Below are 11,330 nucleotides of genomic sequence, written 5' to 3'. Positions count from 1 at the left end.
AAATAATGTCCAGCCAAGGACTGTCTAAATGTCCTCAGCACTGTTGATGTGTGCTGAACTAGTGAACTAATATCCAGCAAATGTATGCTGATAAGCACTTTCTTTCTCTAGTTTACAGAGCTATCCATCCATTTATTCATTTACCCCTTCAATATTCGAGTGTTTCTTATGTGTTAGGCACTCAGTATGCAACAGTGAGGTAAAAGTCTGCACCTTCTCAGAGTTTACAATCTAGTTCGACTTGTTCCTTCCTTTTTCTTATCTCCTAGATACTGATACCAAAGGTAACTGGTGCTGTGGTCACCATCTGAGGTTGCAAAAATTCTTTTGGAAAGGCCTAGTCTAGACATTTTCCTGATCACTTTCAGATGATTTAGCCACAGAAGAAGTCCATAAATTTATGGAAGAAATATGCCAGGGTGGGAAGAATAGGTATTGGCTTTAGAAGCCAGGTGGTGATGGTCTTTATCCTGATGTTCTCAATCATCGTTAGAGTGTGTATTATACTTCTAAAAACATCTCTGTCTAAGATTTCAAGAGAAAAAGATTTAGGAAATAATTTCCCTACAGTTCGGTGTTAATGACCACTGGATGTGTTTCAAAGAACACTGTCTCCAGACAGAAGAATTATTTCTAGTTTCCTATTTAAGGATAGGAAATGTTGTCTTTCGTTAGGTCCCTTGTCCCTTTGAATTTTTTCACCTCTAACACAAAGATTACACCAAAGGTCTCATGGGCTTTAAAGGAGAAATCAACTTCCATACCGGGAACTGTTAGCCTTCCTTATTCAACTAACTGTAGAAACTATCTGTGTGTTTTGAAGTTTCACCTGAGGATATAAAGATATTAAAACACCATGAACCCAGCTTTAAAAAATTTGAATAATGTTGTTTATCTACAACTGAGATTAGGCCAGCAATCCTAAGAGAGGGAAGGACATTTCATAAAACTCAAAGGGTGCCTGAAGGGTTCAAGCAAACTTTGGTTTAATTCTTTCTTTGGAGGTTCAGTATCAGTTCAGTCGCTGAGTCATGTCTGACTCTTTGCGATCCCATGAACTGCAGCACGCCAGGCCTTCCTGTCCATCACCAACTCCTGGAGTCCACCCAAACCCATGTCCATTGAGTTGGTGATGCCATCCAACCATCTTATCCTCTGTCATCCCCTTCTCCTCCTGCCCTCTATCTTTCCCAGCATCAGGGTCTTTTCAAATGAGTCAGCTCTTTGCATCAGGTGGCCAAAGTACTGGAGTTTCTGCTTCAACATCAGTCCTTCCAATGAACACCCAGGACTGATCTCCTTCAGGATGGACTGGTTGGATCTCCTTGCAGTCCAAGGGACTCTCAAGAGTCCTCTCCAACACCACAGTTCAAAAGCATCAATTCTTTGGGGGCTCAGCTTTCTTTATAGTCCACTCTCACACCCATGCATGACTACTGGAAAAACCACAGCCTTGACTAGACGGACCTTTATTGACAAAGTAATGTCTCTGCTTTTCAATATGCTGTCTAGGTTGGTCATAACTTTCCTTCCAAGGAGTGTCTTTTCATTTCATGGCTGCAATCACCATCTGCAGTGATTTTGGAGCCCAGAAAAATAAAGTCAGCCACTGTTTTCCCATTTATTTGCCATGAAATGATGGGACCGGATGCCATGATCTTAGTTTTCTGAATGTTGAGCTTTAAGCCAACTTTTTCACTCTCCTCTTTCACTTTCATCAAGAGGCTCTTTAGTTCTCCACTTTCTGCCATAAGGGTGGTGTCACCTACATATCTGAGGTTATTAATATTTCTCCCGGTAATCTTGATTCCAGCTGTGCTTCTTCCAGCCCAGTGTTTCTCATGATGTACTCTGCATATAAGTTAAATAAGCAGGGTGACAATATACAGCCTTGACGTACTCCTTTAGTTGGTCGTTAACTAATTGAAAAAGTGAAAGTGTCAGTCGCTCAGTCGTGTCCGACTCCCTGGGACTCCATGGATCGTACCCTACCAGGCTCCTCAGTCCATGGAATTCTCCAGGCAAGAATACTGGAGTGGTTGCCATTTCCTTCTCCAGGGAATCTTACCATGTGGATTCAACCCAGGTGTACCTGCATGCCCAACCCCCCCCGCGGCCCTCGCCTTTTTAAATCAGGTCAGTACGACTCAACCCTTTCCAACTGGCACCCAGCTTTCTCCTGCCAGGTCTACAGAGAGCTCCACCAGTTTGAGGGCCGGAGGCAGCGCCTCCTCCAACCTCTTAAGGGGTGCCCGCCCAGGCCTGCCGCACCTGGACGCATCGCGGGTGGAACTGGGACACTCCGGAGGCGTGACGTAGCGGCCATTTACGGCTGCGGATTGGTGGGCGGGGGAAGGAGGGGCGGGCCACGTCGCCGGAACTGACGCATTCCGGAACCCGCTCTCTGCAGAGCAACCTGGGCTGCGCGTTTCGAAATTGATGCCCCCGTGGTTTTGCACATCTCTGTGCAGTTGACAGCGGATTCACTCCTCACGATTCCCCCGTCACCTCCCGCCACGTGAGTGGCATTGCCTTGTAGTGGTGTCCGTGAGCGTCGCTAAAGAAGTCCCGGGACGGGTTCGGTGGAGGTGAAGCCGCTCCAAGCTGGTCCAGCTCCAGAAGGCGTGGAAGTTCCTCCGCGTTTATTTTAACTGGGCGTGAGCCTTTCTCTTTTCTTTGGCATCGGATGTTCCTGGCACGTCGTGGGTGGTGTTCATTGCCCAGACGTTTATTGCAATTTGGACAGAGAAAAACCACCGTTTTCTGTCATTTCTCCTAGAGTAGGAGAATTCAAGCAGTAGGAAAATGTCTGTTTTCCCTAAAATATCTTTGAGACTTGAAGTTGAAAACTATCTTAAAGCGGGCTTTATGAATAAGGAGGTAGGTCAGATAAATATATTAAATGCTGTTTGCAGACATTCAAATATTTACACACTAGAGGGATAGGAAAAAAACCCTAAAAGGCAATTAAATGTTTACAGCTGTTGTTTCTTATTACTAGCCTTTCCCAATGCATTAATATAGTATGCTGATGTCTTTCTGCAGGTATGTAATGAATCCTTCCTGAGCTAAGAGATGTATGGAGTGTATTTTTTTTTTTTTAACATTTCAGAATGGGAAAGGAAGGAGGAGGGAAAAAGCTGCTGTGTGCTTGGAGACAGGTGTCAGGGACTGAAGGGGTTACAGGGGTGAGCAAGCAAAGATCTGTGTCCTCTGAGAATTATACGTCCTGTAGGGAAGAAACACCTGTGTTCTTACAGCACCTGCTCCGTACTCAGGTGGAAGGTATACTGTTATTCAGCGAGTGCTTGTTAAATGCCGCTGATTGTGCTAGGTGGTTTGCAGACCTTTCTTGTGTGTGTGCTCAGTCGTGTCCAACTCTTTGGGACCTCATTGACTGCAGCCTACTGGTCTCCTCTGTCCAGGCAAAAATACTGAAATGGATTGCCGTTTCCTACTCCAGAGGATCTTCCCAACCCAGGGGTTGAACCCACATCTTCTGCAGCTCTTTGCGTTGGCAGGTGGATTCTTTACTGCTGAGCCACCTGGGAAACTCCACATCCTAATCTTAGCAATCTTTTTTTGGTATATATTTCATCCCCATTTTTACAGGTGAGAGAGCTGAGGATCCAAAGAGTTATGTTCCTGAATCAAATCTACATTGCTGTCATGGTCCTAATGTTGAAATCTGAAGGGAAAGAGCTTAGGTGTTAGTACAGTGGGAAAAGGAATCGATTTGGAACCCCAAGTCCCGTGGTTTGCATCTCAGTGCTTTTTTACATCTCTGAAACTTGCTTTCCTCGTTTGTGAAGTTGGAGGACATTTAACAGCACTAAATTTTCAGGGTTAAGGTATTAGTCATAAGGGTGAGCACCTGGCACTGTAGGTCCTCAACAAGTGTTCCTTCTGCGTGCTGCTGGCAGCCTTGAGCACAGAAGTCCTCAGTGAATGTTGATTGATTGCCAGGCTCGTGCTCTCTGCCTTACCATCCTGCTTGTAGGCAACTTTGTATTTTCCAAATCTTTGGTATTGTATTCAAAGTAAAGCTGCACAGATGTTAATCATTTTCAAAGATGTTGGTGAAGCCATGACTTCTAGGTTAGATTTCTATGTTTTTATTCCCAAAGATTATGTTAAAGAGCATCACAGTATGGAAAGATAAAATAGTCTCCTTTTTCCCTAAATATTTTATTTATTTGGCTGCTTTGGGTCTTAGCTGCAGCATTTGGGTCTTTAGTTGGCAGCATGTGGAATCTAGTTTCCAGACTAGGTATTGAACCCAGGCCCCGTGCATTGGGAGCTCAAACTCTTACCTGTTGGACCACCAGGGAAGTCCCTGAGGAAATATCTTCTTCATTCCAAAGAACTTTAGGGAGGGTGTTAAGAGAAAAAGAGGCAGTTTTCTTCCCCCAGAATTTTTGAAATGATTAACATTGTTTTATAAAAGAAAATTCAAATGTCTTTGACACACCAGTTCTTTTTCAAACATACTAACAGGATTTTACAAAAAGAAAAACTATCCCTATGTAATAAGTATCGAAAGTAGTGAAATATTTGGTTAAAAAAAACATAAACACTGAGAAAGTGCTAATATTTTTAGGCTAGTGGATTATTAGGCTGGCAAGTGGTTTATGAAGATTCTGTGAGGCAGGGGATAGTCAAAGATGACAAAAAATGGTGAAATACATGTCTTGAAGGCTTCAGTTAATTACAAGGAAACTTGGTCATTTGAGTCTTCATAACTCTTATTTCTGACAGGTATCTTGCTGGGTTTTTTTAGACAGTATCTGCTTGTTACTTTTAATAATAACGTGCATGTTTGCTCAGTCATGTCTTGATTTTTTGTGACTCCATGGACTGTAGCCCACCAGGCTCCTCTGTCCATGGGATTCTCCAGGCAAGAATACTGGAGTGGGTTACCATTTCCTTCTGCAGGGGATCTTCCCAACTCAGGGATCAAACCTGCATCTCCTGTGTCTATTGCATTGGGAGGCGGATTCTTTACCACTGCGCCACCTGGGAAGCCTAACATGTAGTATTACCATATAAAAAAAACTGATGTTGTGGGAGATTGTTGGGTGACAGTTTCAGGTGTTACATTTTCTTAAAATACTGTTTACTGTTTTAAAAGGTTGCTAGCCAATTCGCTCTAGGATATGAGATTAGCAGGGAACTAATTCTACAGAAGTGATGTAACAGTTAATATTTTTATAAATAAGTAGAATGAAATCCTGAATTTGTGTGAATAAATGTAGCAGAAATGTTCAAAATGTTAATAATGCTTTGCGGTTGAGGTAGTGATTTTCTAATCCCTTTTCATCAGGTGTTTCAGTAGGCGTTTATTAGCATAACCCTGTGAAAAATCACCATAACCTTAGTGTTACCAACATGTAAACAGGAAATGAAATGGAGCGTGATTGTGGAATGATGTTTCATCAGTTGGAACAAATGTATATGCATATATCTTAATATTTTTAATGTGTATTATGAAATTGAAACAGTAACTTGTTCTTTTCTTCTTTTCAGATTCTGTCCGCTTTAGGTAAACAAGAAGCAGAAAGGAGGTTTGAAACGCTGTTACATAACTTGTCTCACCCTCCGTCATTCACCACGGTCAGAGTAAATACGCATCTAGCCTCAGTACAACATGTGAAAAATCTGTTATTTGATGAGCTTCAGAAGGTTGGTGCAAATTTTTGTTATTATGTACAGAAGGAGATTTCTCCAACTTATGCCACGTTGCTCCTAACATCATGTGAATGATACACTATAACAAGTTTACAAACAAGGAAATTGAGGATCACGAATGTTGTTCGAGGTTATATGGTGCGTGCTAATGCTAGAACTTGAACATAATACTTCTGATTCTGAGTTTATTTAGTAACTGGATATGTTACTCAGCCCCTCCGGGCCTCTCTTGTTTCGTCATCTTCATCCTTAAAATGCTAAGAGGTCTGTTCTTTTTTTTTTTTTTTTTTTAAGAGGTCTGTTCTAACCCAAAAAGTTTGTGCTGTTGTAAGCAGTTTATAACGATCACGAGGGCAGATCATATAGCTGAAGTGAGCCCAGAGGTCAGGTGGTGCCTACTGATTGCCTGTAGAATTGTATTTTTAATTTAATATAATAACAATGTAATTTATTGGGGTACAGTCGCTTTACAGTGTAGTGTTTGTTTCTTCATTCATTCGGCGAAATGAATCGGCCATGCATATACATATATCCCCTCTTCCTTGGGTTTCCTTCCCGTTTAGGTCATCAAAGAGCATTGGGTAGAGTTCCCTGTGCTGTACAGTAGGTTCTCATCAGTTATCTATTTTATACATCATATCAGTAATGTGTGTATGTCTATCCCAGTCTCCCAATTCCTCCCACTTTCCCCCTTGGTGTCCATACGTTTGTTCTCTATGTCTGTGTCTGTTTCTGGTTTGCAAATAGTTTCATCTGTACCATTTTTCTGGATTCCACATTTATGTGTAATTACATGGTATTTTCCTGCTTCTGACTTATTTCACTCTGTATGATAGTCTCTAGGTCCATCCACATCTCTGCAAATGATAGTTTCTTTGCTAATTAAATATAATTTAATAAAAGGAAATTAAATAGCATAAAGAATGTATTTAAAAATAAGATAATGCAGATTTTTTTGGTTCAACTAATAAAATAGTTTTCATATAATACTCATTTTCTCTAACTGACAATGGATTGTAAAATGCATAAGAGGTCTGTTCTAACCCAAATTGTTAAAGTTTCAAATAGAAAGATAATATTTGAATTTTCTTGTTTATATTGTCTTAATTGCTTTCAAAATCTGTACATTTTGTAAGTGGAATAAGTCAGAGAAAGACAAATACTACATGATATCACTTATATGTGGAGTCCAAAAAAATACAACAAATTAGAGAATATAACAGAAAAGAAACAGAGTCACAGATAGAACAACTAGTGGTCACCAGCGGAGGCAGGCTCTGTAGGGGTGGGGGAGGTAAGTTAGGTGTAAGATATGCTCAAGGATATACTGTATAACGCAGAGTATAATTAATATTTTACAGTAAGTGTAAGGGAAAAATAACCTTTGAAAATTATTTAAAAAAATACCAGAAAGAAAACCCCAGAGCTGTGCATTGTGTGTTTCATACACTGTGCACTGAGATTTGCCCCCCAGGAAATGTAAGATGGAGCAAAACAAGGTGCCTGACGTGGGGTAGTTTTAGTTATTCCATTTTGCAGTTATTATTACATCTCTTCTAACAAATAACCACAGATGGGTGTCAGCAGGCCTATTTCTACCTAAGTACCTAAATGAAAAGGAAAGAGATAAGCATAGTTAAAAGCCTCCCGTTTGTATATCATAGTAGGCTGTTTTGTAAGTTTCCTCTGGATAGAACGTTGTGAAATTTTCAGAGCCTCTTCACTGGTATTGATTCTTTTTATTTTATTGAAGTGTGGTTGATTTACAGTGTTGTCTGTGCTGTGCAGCAGAGTGACTCAGTTATATATATACACGCACACATGCATAATCTTTTTCACTTGCTTTTGTTACAGTTTATCACAGGATGTTGAATATAGTTCCCTGTGCTATACATTAGGACCTTGTTGTTTGATTCATTTGTTTTTTGTCTTTAATATCACCACATCAGTGAAATGTTTATCATACTGTCTTTAAGAACATTTCTATAAACTTCAAGTAGTGAGGAGAGGACCATGATGTAAGAAAAATCAGCTATACTTTCTGTCTGTATGAGACCAGAACTTAGTATGATAATTATGTAAAACTTGGAGAAAGGTTATTCTGAATTTTAATGAGTGGTAATTTTATTGACCGTATGAGGCATACAGTGTGAACGGTTCCTGTAAGCAGCTAAGATTATTACTTTTATATAGCCATGTGTATAGATTTTCAGCTTGAATAAAGGAAGCTGTTCTGTGCAAAACTCAGGCAGATCCAGGTGGTTTTCTTTTCTCGAAAATTATTCCTAGAGCTTAGATAACCTAGGATCCCAGTCTGATAGAAAGAAAGCTCAGGTGTTGTGTCTAAGACAAGGCAGATGAAATCATTCTGGGCTTTGAGTCCCTTTCTGTAAAGGTTGAGATGAGACTGAGAAAGTGGGGCTGTGGGCAGTAAGTAAGGACCTGGTGGTTGAGTCTTGCGTCTTGCTACCAGGAAAGGGGACTCAAAGGAGGTTTTAGATCGCAGATGTTCGTTTTCCATGTCCCAAAGCTCACATGTATCCCGAAGGCATATCCTGAATGGTATATAAGCGGGTGCTTTGTCTCCAGATTTCTCTGGGTCACATATTGAAATTTCATCTTTTAAAATTTCATTTGACTAGCGAGGATGTGGAGAAGCTGGAACCTGTCTCCACTGGTGGGAAAGTCAAGTGGTCTGGCATCTTTGGAAAAGTCTGTGGTCTCTTAAAAAGCTAAACATAAACTTACTGTACAACCCAGCAATTCCACTCCTATATATATCCAAGAGAAGTGGAAACATATGTCCATGCAGAGACTTGGACATGAATATTATTAGCAGCATTGTTTGTAATAACCAAAAGGGGGAGACTGTCCACATGTTCATTGACTGGTGAATAGAAAAACAAAATGTGGTTAAGTTCACAGCATGGAACGGAACTCAGCAATGAAAGTGATGAACTAATACATGCTACCACGTGGGTGAACCTCAGAAATACCACAGTGAGTGCAAGAAGCCAGGCACAAGACCTCCTGTAGTATGTGATCCTATTTGTATGAAATGTCTAGAAAAGGCAGCTTCTAGAGAAAGAAGTAGGTTAGTGGTTGCCTGGGGTTGTGGCTCGAACAGGGATTGACTGCAGATGGGCGTGAAGAATCTGTGTGTGGTGATGGATAGGACCTAAAACTGAATTCTAGTGATGGTTGCACAATTCCGTAAATTTACTAAAAAAAAAAAAATCGTTGAATTGTGCATTTCATATGGATATATTTTATGGTATGTAAAGTAAACCTCAATAAGGCTGTTTTAAAAAGGGCACAGGGTAGAAACAAACAGAAAAAGAGGCCTGTGGTATGTTTGGTTAAAAAAGTGTGTGATATTTTTATGAAAGTTAGGCACACGTGGTTTTATGAAAGTTTTACTTCTGTATTGTTTTAATATCTGATAGAAAAGGAGAGAAGGAAAATCTTGGCCTGAGCAGGGTTGATATCTGTGTAGAATATCTCTGTAGTATGGAGAGAGTGTAGTGCTTCCGAAGCAAAACAAAAACAAATGACAAAATTCATTATCTTCTCCTTGCAGGGATCATAGTCTAGACACTGTAAGGCAGCGGTCCCCAACCTTTTTGGCACCAGGGTCTGGTTTTTCCAGTCTCCCAGTTGAAGACAGTTTTTCCATGAACCAAGGGAGGGGATGGTTTTGGAGTGATTCAAGTGCATTACATTTATTATGCACTTTATTTCTATTATTATTTCATCAGCTCCACCTCAGATCATCCCAGAGGTTGGGCACTCCTGCTAGGGTATCAGAGAGAACAGGAGGAAGAGAGGGGAAAAAACAGAGAGGTTTGTTTGAATGAGTTCACCCTCAAGATGTCTTACTATGCTGTTGGGTATGGTTAGTTCAAAATTCCCTTTGCTCAGAGGAAGCAGAACTCAGAAGAGCTGTTGAGTTAGTAGAAAAATAGTCTGATTTCCAAAATCTGAAGAATTTTTGTTCTCTTTCCTTTCCAACTTAGAAATAGGTTGATTTTGGGTTTTTTATAGCTAGTGTATTGATACTACAGTGCAGCACAAGTATCTATTATTGTTACTGCTTTGGTGCAGTATGTGAAGATGTGTGAGTCTAATCAGTGGCATACACAGCAGAGACTTGTTTTCCAGTATTTGTGTGTGGCCCTCTGATAGACACAGAGTCCTTGCTCTCCATTCCCTTCTTTTATGGGGAGTGCCCAGTTGTCTTCTGTCTGTAGCCATGGTGTGCTGGTACATACCAAACAAACCCCTTTCTAGGAAAAATAATGCTGGTTTGTAGTGTTTGCTGTTTTTTGTGGTGTAAATGCTCCCACTCTGGTCAATTTTAAGCTGCCAGCATGACTATTGACTTGGCAAGAGATGCACACAGTTGGCTCCCATGAGACTGCTGCTAAGTCGCTTCAGTCGTGTCTGACTCTGTGCGACCCTGTAGACGGCAGCCCACCAGGCTCCTCTGTCCCTGGGATTCTCCAGGCAAGAATACTGGAGTGGGTTGCCATTTTCTTCTCCATACCCATGAGATTGGGAGTTGGCTTTAGCACCTACGCTGCTGGCCCTGCACCTATTTCTAGTCTGAAGGCCAAGTATGGTGGAGGATACTGAATATATTCAGCCTTTGCCAGGAAGCATCATCAAAACTGATGTGGCCGGACTTCCCTAGTGGTCCAGTGGTTAACACTCTGCGCTTCCACTACAGGGGGCACCGGTTCAATCCCTGGTAGGGGAACTAAAATCTCACATGCCGCGGTGCAACCAAAAACAGACAGACAAGTAAACAAAAAACTGACATGGCATTCAGTGTTGATAATATATAATACACAGCATTTAAAAATCTCAGTCTTTAATGTCCTATTCATGCAACTCTATACTGGATATGTGTTTTCAAAGTAGGTCACTTAAGGTCAACGTGGTTTGTGTTTACAAAGTCAAACTAAACAAAATTGAGCCTTTTTCTTGTAAAGAAGTCAAGAAACTCGAGAATCAAATTATAGAGAAAATGTTGTTTTGAAGTCTTTGATTTTTTTTTTTTTGTAGTATCCCATGGAAAAAAATGAGAATAATCCTAAATCAAACTTTATGCTCTGTTAGGTAATGATAATGAAAAGCTCTGTAATTTGAAATTTACCCAGTGTGTTGATTGCTTTGTAATCCTCTGTGTTTATTTTCAACAGCAGTTTAATGGATTAAGTTTTCCTGTTCTTCAGCATCCAGACCTTCAGGATGTCTTACTTATTCCTGTTATTGGACCTAGGTTTGTAACTATTTCATTTTCAAATTGTATTCTTATAAATAAAAATTTGTCACAGGTTCTTTTTTTTTGCTGTTTGGTGATAGTACTAAGTTTCTCTATTAGCAACTTTATTTGGATAGGAAATCACAAACTTGATAAATGTTGACCAGATTGTCTGTCATGGAGAATACTACAAAAGAACACTGGGAATGGACTCAGCTATCTTGAGAGGAATGCATATTAGTTCCATTTAGTGGTGATTGATTTTTTTTCATTCTGTAAGACATTTGTTTACTGGCATATCATAAGAGATTCCACTGCTAAATTAAAAATTTTTGGAGCTACAACAGAAATACAAAGCAACAGTGTTTCCTATTTT

At 40.3% G+C, this 11,330-nt stretch overlaps 1 protein-coding gene across 4 annotated transcripts in view; it reads left to right on the top strand.

Moving 5' to 3' along the window:
- Nucleotides 1-2,365: 2,365 nt before the first annotated feature.
- NSUN6 (NOP2/Sun RNA methyltransferase 6) overlaps nt 2,366-11,330 on the top strand; it is an 88,077-nt gene continuing 79,112 nt past the window's right edge. For 2 of the 4 annotated variants that reach the window (XM_061436176.1, XM_061436177.1), the window contains exons 1-3: nt 2,366-2,880; nt 5,527-5,682; nt 10,893-10,972. In XM_061436176.1, the coding sequence (XP_061292160.1) occupies nt 2,806-2,880; nt 5,527-5,682; nt 10,893-10,972 (311 nt within the window). In that variant the 5' untranslated portion in view covers nt 2,366-2,805. Of the gene's footprint in view, nt 2,881-5,526; nt 5,683-10,892; nt 10,973-11,330 lie in introns of those variants that run through there. The other 2 variants (XM_061436179.1, XM_061436180.1) reach the window with 2 other exon arrangements.

This window comes from Bos javanicus, chromosome 13 (assembly GCF_032452875.1).
Source record: "Bos javanicus breed banteng chromosome 13, ARS-OSU_banteng_1.0, whole genome shotgun sequence".
NCBI classification, from domain to species: Eukaryota; Metazoa; Chordata; class Mammalia; order Artiodactyla; family Bovidae; genus Bos; species Bos javanicus.
This window is presented reverse-complemented; position numbering and strand designations above follow the sequence as displayed.